Source organism: Notothenia rossii (assembly GCF_949606895.1).
Source record: "Notothenia rossii genome assembly, chromosome: 9".
Classification (NCBI taxonomy): domain Eukaryota; kingdom Metazoa; phylum Chordata; class Actinopteri; order Perciformes; family Nototheniidae; genus Notothenia; species Notothenia rossii.
The window spans coordinates 34522360-34539069 of record NC_136907.1 but is presented as its reverse complement, the minus strand read 5'-3'; the positions used below and the strand labels follow the sequence as shown (position 1 = coordinate 34539069).

The window sequence follows — 16710 nt, the reverse complement described above, 5'->3', positions numbered from 1 at the left end:
AAAATATCCAATAGAATCGAGGGGCAGTTCCCAAATCCACGTAAACATTACCATAGAACCATATAATAGAGAAGCAAACAAAGCACATCTGAAAGTAAAAGCCTGGACGGCAAAACTTTATACCCAGTATATTGCCATAAATATGATGGCGGATTATCAGTAAAAAATTCTACGTGACACAAAGACATTGGATTAACCTTGAGCGGCGTTTTTTTTCCAGTGAACACAACTTTAGATCACAAATCAAAAAAGGTAAGACGTAATTATTGTAATATTTTTGAAACCGGATGTTGTTTACTTTCTCTTTTGTGGCTGATAGCTCCGCAATTCGGGGTCCTACAGTGATGACATTACATGTGTTGAATCTCTGGAGTCTCAGCTTTAATTGGATATCTTGTTTGTGCAGTGACGATAAGTAATAAGCGCATTGCTACCGTGAGTGCTGTGCAAATGTCCGTTAGCATTAGTTAGCATTTTTTCGCTCCATGCTAATTCAAAGGCTTGGTAGGCTATTACTCTTGTGTTTCTTTTAGCTAAAAATGGTTCATATTGTTAGTTAGCTGAGTTTCTTATCGTTAAAAGGGTATGGAACATTAATAGTTTCATAAATGTTAAGAAGCTCTGAGACATAGTCTCGTAAAAAAACGGTGGTCCACTGGGGGGACCCTCGGGGTTAAGAGGTTAAACATTTTTATTCAACCAACTATTTATGTTAACATAAGAAACTTTAAATCTCAATATTTACAATATCAGAACTTTCTCAACCAACTATTCATTATAAATGTAAAGACAGGGGGAGCAGTGTAATGGTCTGTCTTCCAGGACAGTGGGTCTGGCTGCTGTGTAGGTGGGGGTGATGGTGCATGGGCTGCTGGTGGCTGTGTCGGAGGGAGTTATGTGTGATTGTCCCAGGTTGATGCTGGCGGCTGTGTGGGAGGTACGTCTGCTAGGAGAGACTTCTTTGCTGGCTGGGTTGATCGTGATGGCTGTGGTGGAGGCCTTTGTACCGAGGTGTATCTTAATCTTGTGGCAGGCACAGATGGAGGAGGAGGCCGCTGTAGTGATTCTGGTCCTCTGGTCCTTGGTGATGGCTCAGGTGAAGGCCCTTGAGCCACGGTAGATCTTGATCTGGGTGCAGGTACAGATGGAGGTTCTTGCTGCTAGGCCCAGGCAGCTGTGAAATCGGACAGAAATATAGGACAATAATTACTACTAAGTTCATTAAAATATAAAGTTCAAGTGGAATGTTTCTCAAGCCAAAATAACAATGCACAACTCAAAATAAAAGGGGGAGGTGGGACAGGAGTCTCTCTCTCTCTCTCTCTCAACCTATTTAACTATGTTACACCCACACAATGAAAGTACACTATTACTGTAATATTTACATTTACCTATCTTCAAATGGATCAGTGTTGTTGTTGTTCAGGTTCTGGTGCTCCATCTCCACTGCTGTTAGTGTTACAAGTCCGCTGCGCAGAGCTGGTAATCGGATAATAAGCCTGTTGAATACGAGGAAATAATGAAGCAGAGGGAAAGTTGCTGCCGTTTGTGTGGTTGTCCTAGCCAGAATTTATTAAACACATTAATAAATTCACTTACAAATGATATCCGTTTTCTCTATTTATCTAATCATTCTCTGGTTTGACGCCAATTTTTACAATATTCCAAAATCCTATGGAGAAATCCAGTTGCTTTTTGTCAAGGGAACCAACAGCTTACTTCAGGGTCGTCCTACAAAAATACGTCATCACTGCACCTCTCTATTTCAGGCTGATAACCAAAAACACATTCGAAAAACACATTAACTTCAGTGTAGTGCTTATTGACATTAACAGGACCTTGAAGCAATGGTGAAATACATTAAGTACAGAGATATTTTACTTAAGTAAACCACTGCATGAAAGCTATTAGAAACAAATATTTAAACATTAACAACGTTTCTGTTCTTCTGAATACATAACCGTTTCTTGGAATCTAAACTAAAATGGTGAAACAAAAACCTACCGCACCCACAACATTTTCTTTTATATGTGCAATGTCCGATGTCAAGAAGCCATTGTGCTAATACAGCACTAGGCCATGTTTTGGCCCAGAGGAGGAAAACATTGTTTTGTTTGTCGTTACTCTGAGCTTTGAAGTCTGCCATACAGACTTTGCACTTTGGCGGACATCTTGTGTTGGTCAAGCTGCATGATTATTTTCTGAAGTACTTCAAAAGTGAAATGAAGTGGTTTTGGATATGCTATATGAGTGCATATAGCAAACCCAGAAGGAGGGCACAAGCTGAGGCAACTGAAGGCAGTTCATTCAGCACCTCCACGCCCTCGATGATGATGCCGATGTCTGCTGGTGGCGCCTGCAGTCCTTCTTCCTACTTCCGTATCACAAACACACCCATTGTGAGCTCCTCCATCTCCTCCTGAAGATCATCTGTTCTGGAGTCCTAGGGTAGGAGTAAATGACAACAAACATCACTGGCATCACTTTGCACTAATATGCACTTAATATGGGACAATAATATCACTGGCCGACTCACATAATCAGAACCTAATATTTAATTCATTTATCTCATCTGATCCATCTGTATTATTGCGATTATGTTGAGAAGGATTAATATTAATATCATTCAATTGTTGTCAAATTGTGGATGTGCTGTATGACTGTCTGTGGGGTGGGGTGGGGGGGGGGGTGTCATGCATTGTTCTGGGTTTTGTGTTAAAATGTGTAAAATTCAACAAAGAGTATTTTTTTTTAAAAACATGCTAGGACTACTTTTTACATATACATGTTGTGTTTCGCGATATACTTGGGAAAATTACTAAAAACCCAAATTCCGATGCCATGCTTTAGTTATTCCTGATGAGCAGGTGAATGTGAACGTGGTGTTCAAGTGCTATGAGGAGTTGGAAAACCACAAAGGTGCTTTAAACTTACATGATGTCAAATGTCCAAGATTATGAATATAATCAAACCGGACAGGTGTTATTTTAGTAAAGAAATGTCCCTTTTACAGCATTAATATCAATCTAATATGTATTAGCAGATGTGCCTTTGACAAGCTGTGCTGACATGCAAATTGCAGATATTCCTTGATCAGCTCATCTGGATCTTCTCCCAGGAAGATAATGTGGGCTCTCAAGACACACTCCCTCCGAAGATGAATGTCTTCAGTCTAGGACATTATTTCGGTTAATTTTATTTTTCAAAATGTCTATTGACGGATTTCCTTACTCTTACAGCTAAAATCCTTCATTCTATTTAGAAACAAATGGACAGTCCTAGTTACAGAGTTTCATAAAACAACGGTTGCCCTCCCCGTGTATCTATAAAAGGATACACAAAATGTATCCCTTTTAGCTGGCAAGGACTCATTTGACAATGCAGATTTACCTGTTCAAAAATGTCCATGATGTCAGCAGTCTTTTGACGTGTTGATCCTCCTTTGGCACGGATGACTGTGATTAGCTGACTTGAATGAATGTCCAACTGGGCCATGAACTTCTCCTCAAGAGGAATGGTCATTATCCTCTGGAACTCTGCATTGATCTATGAAAGAATAATACAAAAATGACAGTGAGTAAATTCATAAAAATTCAATTGAACTCAGTCTGTATGCAATTAACATTTGAAAAAAGAACCATTGAAGCAAGTGTAAACTTCTTCCGACTCCTTTTCGGACGTGTAATTAGCTAAAGCTTTGTTGTTTATTGATACCAGACAATGACACTACAGCTTATTCAATTATTAATCAAATGTTTAGTTTTGTTATTGGATTCATTTTATAGTACTGCATCACCTTTTGTTTCATTTGTATTTTTCTTTGGTTTTACACGCTCGAAGAAAAAACTAAACTAAGCATGCCTACACACTGGCAAAAAGTATAACAAACAAAAAATATAAATTCTGTCACCAAACACTGTTAAACATAATCTTTACCACACCATATTATGATGAATGGATAAAAGCTTACTAAAAAAATGGATACAGACTAGATTATTACCTCTTTTTGTTGGAACAGTGCCGGCCACCTGTCTTTGAAGTCCTTGATTCCTGGCTCTTGGTTTACCACCTCCTGTCGTCTGTAGGCGAACGTGTGAGCCATTTTGTCTGCGATGACCCTATTATTGTTCCTTATCCTGATGTCTGTCAGAAGTTCTATTCTTTCTTTTTCCAGGCTTTCCAGATTGGCACCAGTGGGGAGGGATGGATAAAAGTTAGACTCAACTCGCTTTGGCCTCTTGACTTTTTTAGCAGGGAAAGCATCTGTAGCAGCTTTAGATTTCAGGGAATTTACCACCAGCTCTGGGCACCCCTGCAATTTGAGCTGTGTCCTGTAGTTTCCCATCTTATATTTCAGGCGCTGTTTCCATCCATTGCAGCCATTGAATGAGCCAGGTTCTTTCAAACAAGGATGCTTTTTGATAAGAGCCTCTGCTGCTGTGCAGAAATGTGAATCATCTGGATAGGCCTTGTATCCAGAAATTGTTTCTGCAAGTCTATTCAGAATATCAGACTTCCCAGCTAGCGGGGAACGTTCTCACAACTTTGGCTAACGTTACCTATTGGTTCTAACAAGGTTTTAAAGAAACGTTTTAATCTGATGTTCAAATAACCTTTTTAGGATGTTTATTTGTTCAAATAATGTTACTATAAGGTTTAAGGTTAACTAAGGCATAACGTTTTAACTGCAACATTCAGAGGATGTTTTGAGGATGTTATTGAGGCCTGAGATGACAGAACGTTTTTTTAATAAAATGTTCCTTTAATGTGATATGTTAACAAAGGTGGAACGTTTTGCCTGCAACATTCTAAGGACGTGTTTTGGACGTTGTTGGGTAACACATTAAAGATGTTCTTTATAAAACGTTCCCTCAATGTTACATGATAACAATTGAAGAACATTCTCCAAGAAACATTCTGAAAATGTTTTCAGGATGTTATTCTTTTTTTATAAAACGTTGCTGTTATGGTAAATATTAACACGGTCATGGTCAACGTCAGATTTATTTCTAGAGCGCTTTAAAAAACAAACTTGTTGCATTTGTTTGAAAAGGATGTTTTAAAAAAGATCTGATGTCACCATATTTTACGTTTGAAAAAAACAAACAAGCACGTAATTCATGATAAGCTGTAAGCAGATATTGCATGTTTGTGGTGGCATGTGTGAGTTCCCAGCTAGAAATGTTTGTTACCATTCGTTGTTCTAGGAATGTTTTCAGCGAGATATTTTATTTTGTTTCCCAGAATTTTCTTCTGAAAGGTAGGACAACGTTCTTTAAAAACATTCTTGAAATGTTTGGTGATAACCTTCTTAAGATGTTTTTGATAACCTTCTTAAGATGTTTTTGATAACATTATTAGAACATTATGCCCTACTGTTCTTAAAACGTTTTCAGCGGGGCGTTTTATTTTGGTTCCCAGAATGTTCTTCTGAAAGGTAGGATAACGTTCTCTAAAAACATTCTTAACATTTTTGGTGATAACTTTCTTAAGATGTATGAGCGCATACATCTTAATAATAAGTGACGTTCGAATTCTCTACATGATAGGAAAGGAGGTTTCAAACTTCCTTTATAACCTCCTTTAGCTTAGGAACCACTGAACCTCCCTTACCGAAAAGAGAGGAGAAAATGCTGCCCCACAATGCCTTGCAGCCGCAGCATTTGCCATCACACAACAGTCGGCCGTTCACTTAAACAACCGATTATGACGGAGAAATTATATCATGAAACTTACAGTGCTTATTAAGCATTTTAAAATGTATGTGGTAAGTTGCCAAAGTGCTTTGTTTTGAATGTTCATCAATATTATAATCAAAAAGAGAAATATGAACGTTAGTTTTTACTGAAATTATTAAATAAATTCAACATTTCACAGAGCTGTGTGGGGTTTGTTCAACTTTTAAAATATGTTTGAATGGTGATATAAACAGTGATAGATGTTAAGGACTAACGTTTATAATAAATACATCCCAGCTAGCGGGGAACGTTCTCACAACTTTGGCTAACGTTACCTATAGGTTCTAATAAGGTTTTAAAGAAACATTTTAATCTGATGTTAAAATAACCTTTTTAGGATGTTTATTATTTCAAATAATGTTCCTATAAGGTTTAAGGTTAACTAAGACATAACGTTTTAACTGCAACATTCAGAGGATGTTTTGAGGATGTTATTGAGGCCTTAGATGACAGAACGTTTTTTTATAAAATGTTCCTTTAATCTGATATGTTAACAAAGGTGGAACGTTTTGCCTGCAACATTCTAAGGACGTGTTTTGCACGTTGTTGGGTAACACATTAAAGATGTTCTATATAAAACGTTCCCTCAATGTTACATGATAACAAATAAAGAACATTCTCCAAGCAACATTCTGAAAATATTTTCAGGATGTTATTGAGGCCTCAGATGACAAAGTGTTTTATAAAATGTTCCTTTAATGTGATAAGTCAACAAAGGTGGAATGTTTTGCCTCCAACATTCTAAGGATGTGTTTTGGATGTTGTTGGGGTAACACATTAAAGATGTTCTTTTATAGAACATTTCCTCAATGTTACATGATAACCAAAGAAGAACATTTTGAAAGCAACATTTGGATAATGTTTTCAGGAGTAGTGTTAATTTCGTCAGCTATTTTTTTATTTAGTTTTAGTCTTAGTCCTGTGTTAAATTTCCTTTTTAGTTTTAGTCATATTTAGTCACCTTCATCCTGTTTTTATTTAGTCAAGTTCTAGTCGACTAAAAGTCTTTGCATTTTAGTCTTTGCATTTTAGTCGACTAAAACAGTAAATATTTTAGTCAAGATTTAGTCGACTAAAAGTCTGAGTATTTTAGTCATATTTTAGTCAAAGAAAACGAATTATTGTAGTCTACTTTTTGTCAATGAAAACTGTTGAGTCTTTTTTATTCATCAGATTATATAGAACATTTCAGTCAAACTACTCTAGCCAAAACCAATAATTTGTCATTTTAGTCAAATTTATTTCACAATAAGATTATATCTTGTCCTTATTTAATGAAAAACACAGGTTGATTAAGAATGCAGCTTTGCAGAGAGTATCAGGTCAGGTTGTGGTGTTTTTACCTGTGTTACGGCCACATTGCTTCCCTTCTGATAAAAAAATGCATTCGCTTTTTTCCTCCGCCTCATGATAGTGGGCTCAAATATCACATAGTTTCTTTCTCCCAAGCAGTGGTGGCTTTAGACTTGTTCGTTGTCAGTCATTTTGACGGACAGGATTGTAACATTTCCGTCATAATCCATTATTACGCGTCGAGTGCACAATTTATTACTCACTCGCGCTGACGAAGGGGGGCCATTTTATTTTCCGTTAAATAAGGTTCGTTAGACCCAGTGCCATATAGATAGAAGAGTTACGACAGCGGAAGTCCAAAAACGGTTATCGTCACATGGTTCATGCAGACGAGGATCGTTCCCCGGAAGTTCATGGCGGGCAATGTGAATGCATAGATAACAGGAGATAGAACTACGATATTTGGTAATTATTAGTGAATAAAGGTTTTGATTTGCAATATTTATACAACAAATCGATTTGTGTATGTATTTACATCAATATGTTTTAAAAAATAAAATAGAATTTGCTAATATTAAGTGATAATATTAGGATTAGTGTGAACAACTAGTTTACATGTTAGGCTAACAGTGCCTTGGTTAAAGAGCCTGTTGCTGTTTATTTATAGCTTTGAATTCTTTCAAACCAATATTATCTTCTTAAACTTGTATGGTAGTCAGGAGCATCACTTTCTAATGTTTATTGATATATTTAGAGCGAGGGGATCTAAAGGAATGCTTCAAAATTCAGATTAGATTCATTTCTACCATTTTCTTAAATTCATGGTAGTTTCAGTAATTCCATGGTAATTGAGGACACAAGTTATCTAAATGACTAATGTCATCTTTATGGCTTTCAGAAAGGACAGGAGACCGACAGGTGACTATCAAAGGACTAGCAGCAGCAGCAGCAGCAGCAGCAGCATGATGATGATGATGTTAAATGTGTTGTTTTAGGAACATCCATTGCAAATACATGAAATTCAATAAACATTGAATAGCATATCATGCAGTTTGTCTGTGCCTTTTCCTCCGTGTTGTCCTGGTTTGCTGTGCTGCCTCCTAGTCGCCACCATGGTTTGCTGTGCTGCCAGAGGATGCTCAAATCGCTCAGAGAAAGGAGTATGAATGTACGGCTTCCCCACTGACACAGAGCGCAGGAAAAAATGGCTGGCTCAAGTCAGCCGGAGCAATTTCACGACCAACAGCAAAAAAATATGTGAGGTAATTATATACAAACACTGCATTTGCACTTTTTCACAAAACGAAAACCATACCATTGGGAAAGCTTAATGTTTTGTTTAATACAAAAAAACAGGGAAAGGCTTGAAAAACACAGAGTTGAGACTCAGGGTGCAGGGTGAGGGTCTCAATGCAGGTATTCAGGCTCCATTGAATCCCCCTCTGGTTCTTGTGCTGAAAGAGGGAGTAACAGACAGGAGAAAGGGTTATACACACCTATATAGCACACCTATTGGATGGGAAATTGCCTTGGGGAGATAAGGTGTGGTCTTTGTTCCCAACTGAAGTTATGGAACTTTATTATTTGTGAGTTTAACAAAGTATGACAAATGGCATCAGTAACAGATGTGATATGAATATCTATAAAGTTGTCTCACATTCTTGGTCATATTTTATATACAGTATGTAATGAGTATAACATGTCCAGTAAGTATAAAGTGTTTCCTAATACTGTGTATTCAACCACTATGGAATATGTATGTGGGCAGACAAAACTGAGTTGTTCTGTGTGTGAAGTAACCTCAAGTCACTCCGCAGGCACATTTTGATGCAGACCAGTTTGTCAAGACAACAAAGGGCAAGACTAGGCTGAGAGCAGAGGCTATACCCACCATCTTCTTGCATTGCCCTGTGGTCAAAAAGAGAAGGGCCCCTGCACCACGATTCACCCCGGGACCTGTATCTACAAAGCCCATAGCTCATGATCACAGCTATAGTGTGAAAGGTGACACAGGTATAATAAGTATGAACTCTTAGTAACAAAAGTCATATTTCTTATTTTTAAGTGGTATAATATTTTAAATGTTCGAATATCTACAGTGCCATGTCTTCTACTTACATTAGTCTCAAAGATTGAGGGAAGAAGGGATGAGGAGACTGAGAGAAAGGAAAGTGAGGGTGAAGAAAGAGAGGACATGGCTAGTGAGGAGAGACAGGGAGGGTGGACACCACCCACTCAGCCAGCAGCCAGTCAGCATACGAGGGAACCAGCAGCCAGTCAGCATACGAGGGAACCAGCAGCCAGTCAGCATACAAGGGAACCAGCAGCCAGTCAGCATACGAGGGAACCAGCAGCCAGTCAAACAGATGTATTAAAAAAATTAAAGAGAAAATTAAAGAGCCAAGAAGGAATCACCAAAAAAGCAAAGTCTGCACTAAGAAAAATCAGGAAGGAAAATGCAGCTCTCAAGAAAACAATGAAAATTAGAGACAACAAATATAAGAAAACGTTTTCAAAAGACCAACTTAAGGCATTAGGCAGACTCACTACAAAGGGGATGAAATGGAGCAATGAGACAATTAAGAAGGCTTTAAAAATTTGCTTTGCGTGCGGACCAGCGGGTTACAAAACTCTGCAGGAATTGCAGATTCCCCTTCCAGGAATAAGGACACTGCAAAGAAGGATGCAATGTGTTAAGTTTGAGCCTGGTGTGTAACAGCTAACATCACTGCCCCTCCACCCGTAACATCACTGCCCCTCCACCTGCCAACATCACTGCCCTCCACCTGCCAGCACCCAGCCAGAGGAGCGCAAACAACAAAAACAAGCAAGGTGTCCCGTCATGTACCTGGAAGTTTGGGTTGGCAAAATGGAGTAGGAGAGGGACTTGAAAAACCTTGGTGGCTCTCTACTCATGTTGTTACAGTTGTCTTGGTTACAGCTCTCAAGTTTTTTTTTGTGCCATTTCCACATCTTTAGAAAATATGAAATAAATGAAGTGAAATCAACCTCTTCTCTGGAGAACAAACTTTGATTTCTCTGTCTTGTGAGTTTGCAGTCTTGCAGTTTTGCTCCTCCACCTGTAACATCACTGCCCCTCCACCTGCCATACAGTAGGTTACTAACAAGATTACTTATATAATACAGTGATAGAATACATGTTTAGTATGCTTACTTATATAAAACAGTAGTATTAAACTTACCTTGTGTTTTCACTCTCACTTAAGTCCCTCTTCCTTTGCCATCAATCCAAAATCAGCTGAGCTGCAACATTATACAGACAGGTAATAATCAACATAATCACAAGGACACAATATGGCTCTGCTAAAAACACTCACTCTTACACGCACCAAAGTTATATTTATCTAATATTTAACTCCCTCCACCCCCGCATACAATCCCGTTTAGAAGCCCCTCTTCTCTAATTCAACAACGTTGGACGAAATGACATTAAGAGAACGGAATTTACAATTAAAAGGCTGTTCAACGTGTGTTGCTAACTTGATCCGGTATCCTAGCTTTATATGTTATCTGTAAACGTTCCCTAAATCTACTAATTTAGGGATAATCCACTGACATCCTTTAATACACATGTTAATTTGAATCAGATGTACTGATAATATCCGCAATATAAATCTTTAAACTTCTTCTTACCTTTAAAAGTCCGTCACGAACGGTCTATTATGCTGCAACTCTACAGCTCTGCTAGCCTTGGCGCTAACTTCCGGGGAACGATTGAGAGGCTCCACGATCCGCCATTGCTGTAAAAACGTGGTCCATTGGAGTGAACGGAGATGACTTAACTCTCAGTCTATACGGCGCTGGTTAGACCCAAGTCTTCCTGACAATTCACAGTGTGCCGCTGCCCGGTGTAATTCAAATGTACCGCCGCGCGCAGCAAAGACACACAGCTGCTGCCCAGCCGCAGCACCGGAAATGGAACTGCTGGGAGAAAAACTGACTATCAGAGATGTAACGTTATCAATGATAATATTTCGTCTCCTCATTTTTCGTCAACGAAAGTAAAGATAGTTTTTATTTAGTAAACTACATTTTCGTCTTGTCACTTTTCGTCAACGATATTGCATGATGATTTCGTTACAGTTATTCTTTACTGCCGTCGGTGCCGTCTCGTCATCGTCTCGTTTTCGTCACGGAAAAAAAGGTCGTTGACGAACATATTTCGTCATAGTTTTAGTCAAGGAAATTAACACTATTCAGGAGGTTATTATTTTTTTATAAAATGTTCCTGTGATGCGAAATATTATCATGGTCAACGTCAGATTTATTTGTAGTGTGCTTTAAAAAACAAAGTTGTTGCATTTGTTTCAAAAGGATGTTTATAAGAAATCTGATGTCACCACATTTTCCTTTTTAGAAAAAAACAAGCACGTAGTTCATGATATTGCATTTTGCGTAGGCATGTCTGAGTTCCCAGCTAGATATTGTTGGTTCTAAAAACATTTTGAGAATGTTACCATTCATTGTTCAAGGAATGGTTTCATCGAGAAGTTTTATTTTGGTTCCTAGAATTTACTTCTCAAAGGTATGATAACGTTCTCTAAAAACATTCTTAAAATGTTTGGTGATAACATTGTTCGAACATTATACCCCAAGTGTTTTTGTTGTTTATGCACATCTCTATTGTCATATGGATCGAATAACACTTAGAAAACCTAAGACAGATATTCAGTTGCAAGGAAAAGTACGTGAACCCTTTGGAACTACCTGGATTTCTGCATAAATTGGTCATAAAATGTGTTCTGATCTTCATCTAAGTCACAAAAATAGACAAACACCGTCTGCTTAAGCTAAAACCACACAAACAATTATATGTTTTTATTGAACACACCATGTAAACATTCACAGTGCAGGGTGGAAAAAGTATGTGAACCCTTGGATTTAATAACTGGTTGACCCTCATTTGGCAGCAATAACCTCAACCAAACGTTTCCTATAGTTGCATATCAGACCAGCACAACGGTCAGGAGGAATTTTGGACCATTCCTCTTTACAAAACTGTTTGAGTTCAGCGATATTCTTGGGATGTCTGGTGTGAATCGCTCTCTTGAGGTCATGCCACAGCATCTCAATTGGGTTGAGGTCAGGACTCTGACTGGGCCACTCCAGAAGGCGTATTTTCTTCTGTTGAAGCCATTCGGTTGTTGATTTACTTCTGTGCTTTGGGTCATTGTCTTGTTGCATCACCCATCTTCTGTTGAGCTTCAATTGGTGGACAGATGGCCTTAAGTTCTCCAGCAAAATGTCTTGATAAACTTGAGAATTCATTTTTCCGTCGATGATGGCAATCTATCCAGGCCCTGAGGCAGCAAAGCAGCCCCAAACCATGATGCTCCCTCCACCATACTTCACAGTTTGGATGAGGTTTTGATGTTGGTGTGCTCTGCCTTTTTTTCTCCACACATAGCGTTGTGTGTTCCTTCCAAACAACTCAACTTTGGTTTCATCTGTCCACAGAATATTTTGCCAGTAGTGCTGTGGAACATCCAGGTGCTCTTTTGCAAACTTCAAACGTGCAGCAATGTTTTTTCTGGACAGCAGTGGCTTCCTCCATTTTATGATCAACTTATGCAGAAATCCAGGTAATTCCAAAGGGTTCACATACTTTTTCTTGCAACCGTATAGAAGAACGGACCGACTATCACTGCCCGTCCCTGAAACCCCTGTTAGTGTTTGTATGTGTTTCTTTCTACTGTGTGTCTCTCTCTCTGCCTGCTGGTCTGCTCTACACGGCTGGGAGCAATCTCCAATAAACCACACCTGCAACCAGCTCGTCAGCCACACTATGAAAGCCTGCAGCCTGCTCTCATTCCCTGCCGGATTGTTGCCGTGAACGGTTTGTTGCGTGCCGCTCTAGCTTTTCACCAGCATATTCTTTGACAACTTTGCCTGCTTTTGCCTCACACTGATTTTTGTGTCTCTCCCAGGAGGAATCCAAGGCCTTCCACACTCCCAAGACCAGCCAGGCCTCTCTACCCACCCTGGAACAACTGTTTCCCACTGCCGCCATAACCAACCTCCACTCCCAGCTCCCCTTTTCTAATAAACAAATGTTACTTTCACCAGCTGATTCCGTGTCATCCTTTTACATGTGTTAATAGTCAAATTCCAATAGTTAAGTAAACTATCAAAATCATCCTAATAACCACAGTGGTCAGTCCACTTACCCAGGAATTTTGAGTTGAACAACTACAGGAATATTATGTCTTTATGTTCAAATAATGTAAACATATTTTAGTAAATTGTTACCATAGAACATTTGCATAATTTCTTTAACATAAACCATGTTATCCTTCTCTAAAATAATAACATTCTGGCAACATAAAAAATCTAACTTGCAGCTGAAAATGTTTTAAGAACAGTAGGGCATAATGTTCTAACAATGTTATCAAAAATATTTTAAGAATGTTTTTAGAGAACGATATCCTACCTTTCAGAAGAACATTCATGGGAACCAAAATAAAAGCTTCTGCTGAAAAGGTTTTAAGAATAGTAGGGCATAATTTTCTAACAATGTTTTCAAAAACATTTTAAGAAGGTTATCACCAAACATTTTAAGAATGTTTTTATAGAACGTTATCCTACCTTTCAGAAGAACGTTCTGGGAACCAAACAAAAAATTCCCACTGAAAACCTTCCTAGAACAATGACTAACATTCTCATAATGTTTTTAGAACCAAAAATGTCTAGCTGGGTTGCTTTGGGAGCTGACAGTCAACATTTTGTGGCTTCCATTAAACTCAGAATTCCATTTCACAAGCTGCAGCTCCGTGTCATATGAAAATTGAGGAATCGGAAAGTCCGCTGGCCACTGTTTGGCTCGCGAGGACACAGATTCGGGGAATGAGAGAATTATTGTGTCATCTGATGCCAACGAAACATTGCCATCAAACTCAAGTGAAGACAATGATGTGGTATCAGTGGCAATGTTCAAAGGTGTATTTGTTTGCTGGTGGATCCACTTTGATTGTTCCCAAATCCTGAAGTTGAGTGGTGGAATTCAGATTGAAGAAGTCGTTGCCAAAGTCTTGGTCCATGTGTTCTGCAGTCTGACGTCGCCCTTTAACCCAAAGAAAGTCTTTAACTTGCTGAGAAGGTCATCCAATGATTCCGGTATGCCATTTGGAAGAGACAGTTTTTCAATGTTGTTCTCCCCCAAAATCACTTTCAGTCTTGCAGGCATCGAATCAGCCATGGCAGTCTGAGAAGACAACACAAGCAAAATACGTTTTAAGAAAGGCACATTAAACATAATTCCTTATTATTCACACTGTTAATGTATCATCTTATTGATGTGTTATCAGTTTTCAGTAAAAGGACTACAACTTCGTGTAAATCCCTTTTCCACTGGCGGCATTTGCAGACTGGACTCCATCAGCACATATTTAAAAAATGACATAATGCCCACCCTTACGGTACGTCCACACAGCAGATAAAAAAAAATCTGCCAACGCTTCCAACGCTTCTCTGCCCATTGACTTTGAATGGGGATGACGTCACTTTGCCTCGCTTTTCGCCGAACTGCATTGTGGGGAAGCAAAGCGAAGATTTCCAGGATTTTCAGGATTCAAAAGTTGAGCAATGTTCAACTTTTGAAGCTGAGCTGGAAGCGTCAGCCAATCAAATGCCATTTATGCAAATCTGACAGTACAAGCGCTAGCCAATCAAACCGCGTGCAAGCTGGGAGAGCCAGACCGCAGTTCATTTCGTCATATTCCAAACGAGAAATTACGGTAGCAAATCACCCGCTTCTTTACGACCAGAACTATTTACTGGGATACAAACCGGGGGAACCAGGCATGGAGGGAGGTGGCAGAGACAGTGGGTGAAACTCGTAGGTTTTCGCCTGTTTGGGGATTTTATATCCAGTTTATTTCGTTTAAACATTGCTAGCAAGCATAGACAGTATCTTTATCCAGCATGGAATGTAGCATAAAATAGCACCATAGACATTAATCTCATACATGTTCATCATAGCCCTTCCCGCTGACACTTTACCTCTGCCATATCATAGACTATATGCATCACATTAATGCACACAATGTCGTACTCCTTTCTGCACATATTCTGAGTGGAGAAGAACCGGGTTTTTTTGCTTTGTATGTCGGGAGCGGGATATTCATGTGATTGGTTGTTGGTCGCGTTGCTTTCAAAAAATCTCCAAGCTCTCAGACACGCCCAGCTCCAAGATTTTCAAGATGTTTTCAAAGCTGCTGTGTGGACGTACCATTACCCTCAATGTTAGGTTCCTTTTAAATAAATGAAATCTGCAGTTGACAACTTGTATGTGCAAAAAAATTGAATGTTATCATTTGAAATCTCCAAGGGTTGATAGTTAGTCTTGCACTAATAACAAATATGTATAGGAAGTCATAAAAAAAACAAATATATTGTTGTTCTGCAGGTGAGGCATTAAAACTCTGACCACACAAAAAAAGCCCACACACTGTTTTGAGTGTTCTCACAAATTATTTTCTGATATTTACCTAGTGTAATTATTTGTTTGTGAAATGTTAAATAAAACCTTTGAAAACTAAAAAAAACACTGGTATGAAATAAATCTGTTTTGAGAACACAAAAGTTATGAATTATTTCTTTTTTCACCTAATGAAATATCACTTTTCGCTTCCTCACCCTTTAAACATGGACATATCTTTTCAATGTGACAAGACGCATCCCTCGGATTTTGAAGTCTGCCAGTGGGTAGGGATCATCTTGTGGCTCAAGAAGTTCCACTTCCTTGCCTGATGACGTTTTGAGATCATAAGCTCTATAATGTTCAATGTAGCATCCACTGAGCTTTTTCACAATGAAGATAAACTTGTCCTGCAGTATCACCATTTGGAGGATTTCACAAAACTCTGGGAGTCCTCCCAGTGACCCATAGATCAAGATCATCCCACACTTTACTGGGAGTATCTTTGTATGTAAAAAATAATTTGTATATTAGCTTTGGCTGAACTCTAAAATGAATAACTGGATTTTGTCCTATAATCACCTCCTGCACTTTGCGTTTACGTTGAAATTACTTTCAGAACACACAGCAACATTAAAGTACTCTCTATATCACTCACAGTAGTGTAGCTTCACGTATCTTAGGTAGTAGTCCAATACGATGTGTCAAAGCCTGAAGAAACCACCACCGGTCAGGCATGAGAAATCATGAGAAGAAAAATAAATACATTTATATTAGAGGGGACATTTCTAATTGTTGTTAAGCTTTCACAGTCACGTATTATCACCCCGAACGTAGTAATGGTCTTATCAAAAACAGCAAATTACACTACAAGGCTTCTTATTAGCACATTAGCACAGCAACACAGAGCTGGATAACGCTTTAACCACCGAGCTACTATAAATGTGAGGCTTTATCAACACTGCATCAATCACTTCCAGCATAAACAAGAAGGGAGTCCCGCCATCGAGGCGACCGGCACAACAAATTATTACTGCATCTCCCACACAGCGAGGTTAAGTTCTATGTTCGTCAGCCGGATGCATCACCGGGCTTTCATCAGCACAACACTGCTCGGTGATGCCGTATCGTCTTTATAATTACACTCGACGCAGCGGCGGCGACACTTCATTAAACCGTTCACACACACACACCGAAATAGTACAAGAAAATGTGTGCAGTTTGGTGACAAGCTAATGTACT

The 16710-nt window shown here is 38.8% G+C and overlaps 1 protein-coding gene and 1 long non-coding RNA gene across 5 annotated transcripts; both read right to left on the bottom strand.

Annotated features, from left to right (window-relative positions):
* Positions 1-799: 799 nt before the first annotated feature.
* LOC307020910 (uncharacterized protein) lies at positions 800-5691 on the bottom strand. Its single transcript, XM_079652613.1, has 5 exons — positions 4001-5691; positions 3391-3546; positions 2315-2443; positions 1392-1499; positions 800-1174 (listed from the first exon to the last, which is right to left on the bottom strand). The coding sequence occupies exons 1-3, from the start codon at positions 4343-4345 to the stop codon at positions 2372-2374; spliced, it is 573 nt and encodes a 190-aa protein (XP_079508739.1). The 5' UTR covers positions 4346-5691; the 3' UTR covers positions 800-1174; positions 1392-1499; positions 2315-2371.
* Positions 5692-8353: 2662 nt separating this feature from the next.
* LOC307019219 lies at positions 8354-16241 on the bottom strand. 4 transcript variants are annotated; one of them, XR_013802597.1, is made up of 4 exons: positions 16127-16241; positions 10686-14253; positions 9150-10295; positions 8354-8485 (listed from the first exon to the last, which is right to left on the bottom strand). It is a non-coding gene; the product is annotated as an uncharacterized lncRNA (long non-coding RNA). The 4 variants fall into 4 exon arrangements; XR_013802596.1 differs by having other exon boundaries at positions 9150-14253; XR_013802598.1 differs by lacking the exon at positions 8354-8485 and adding an exon at positions 8937-8993 and having other exon boundaries at positions 9150-14253.
* Positions 16242-16710: the final 469 nt, after the last annotated feature.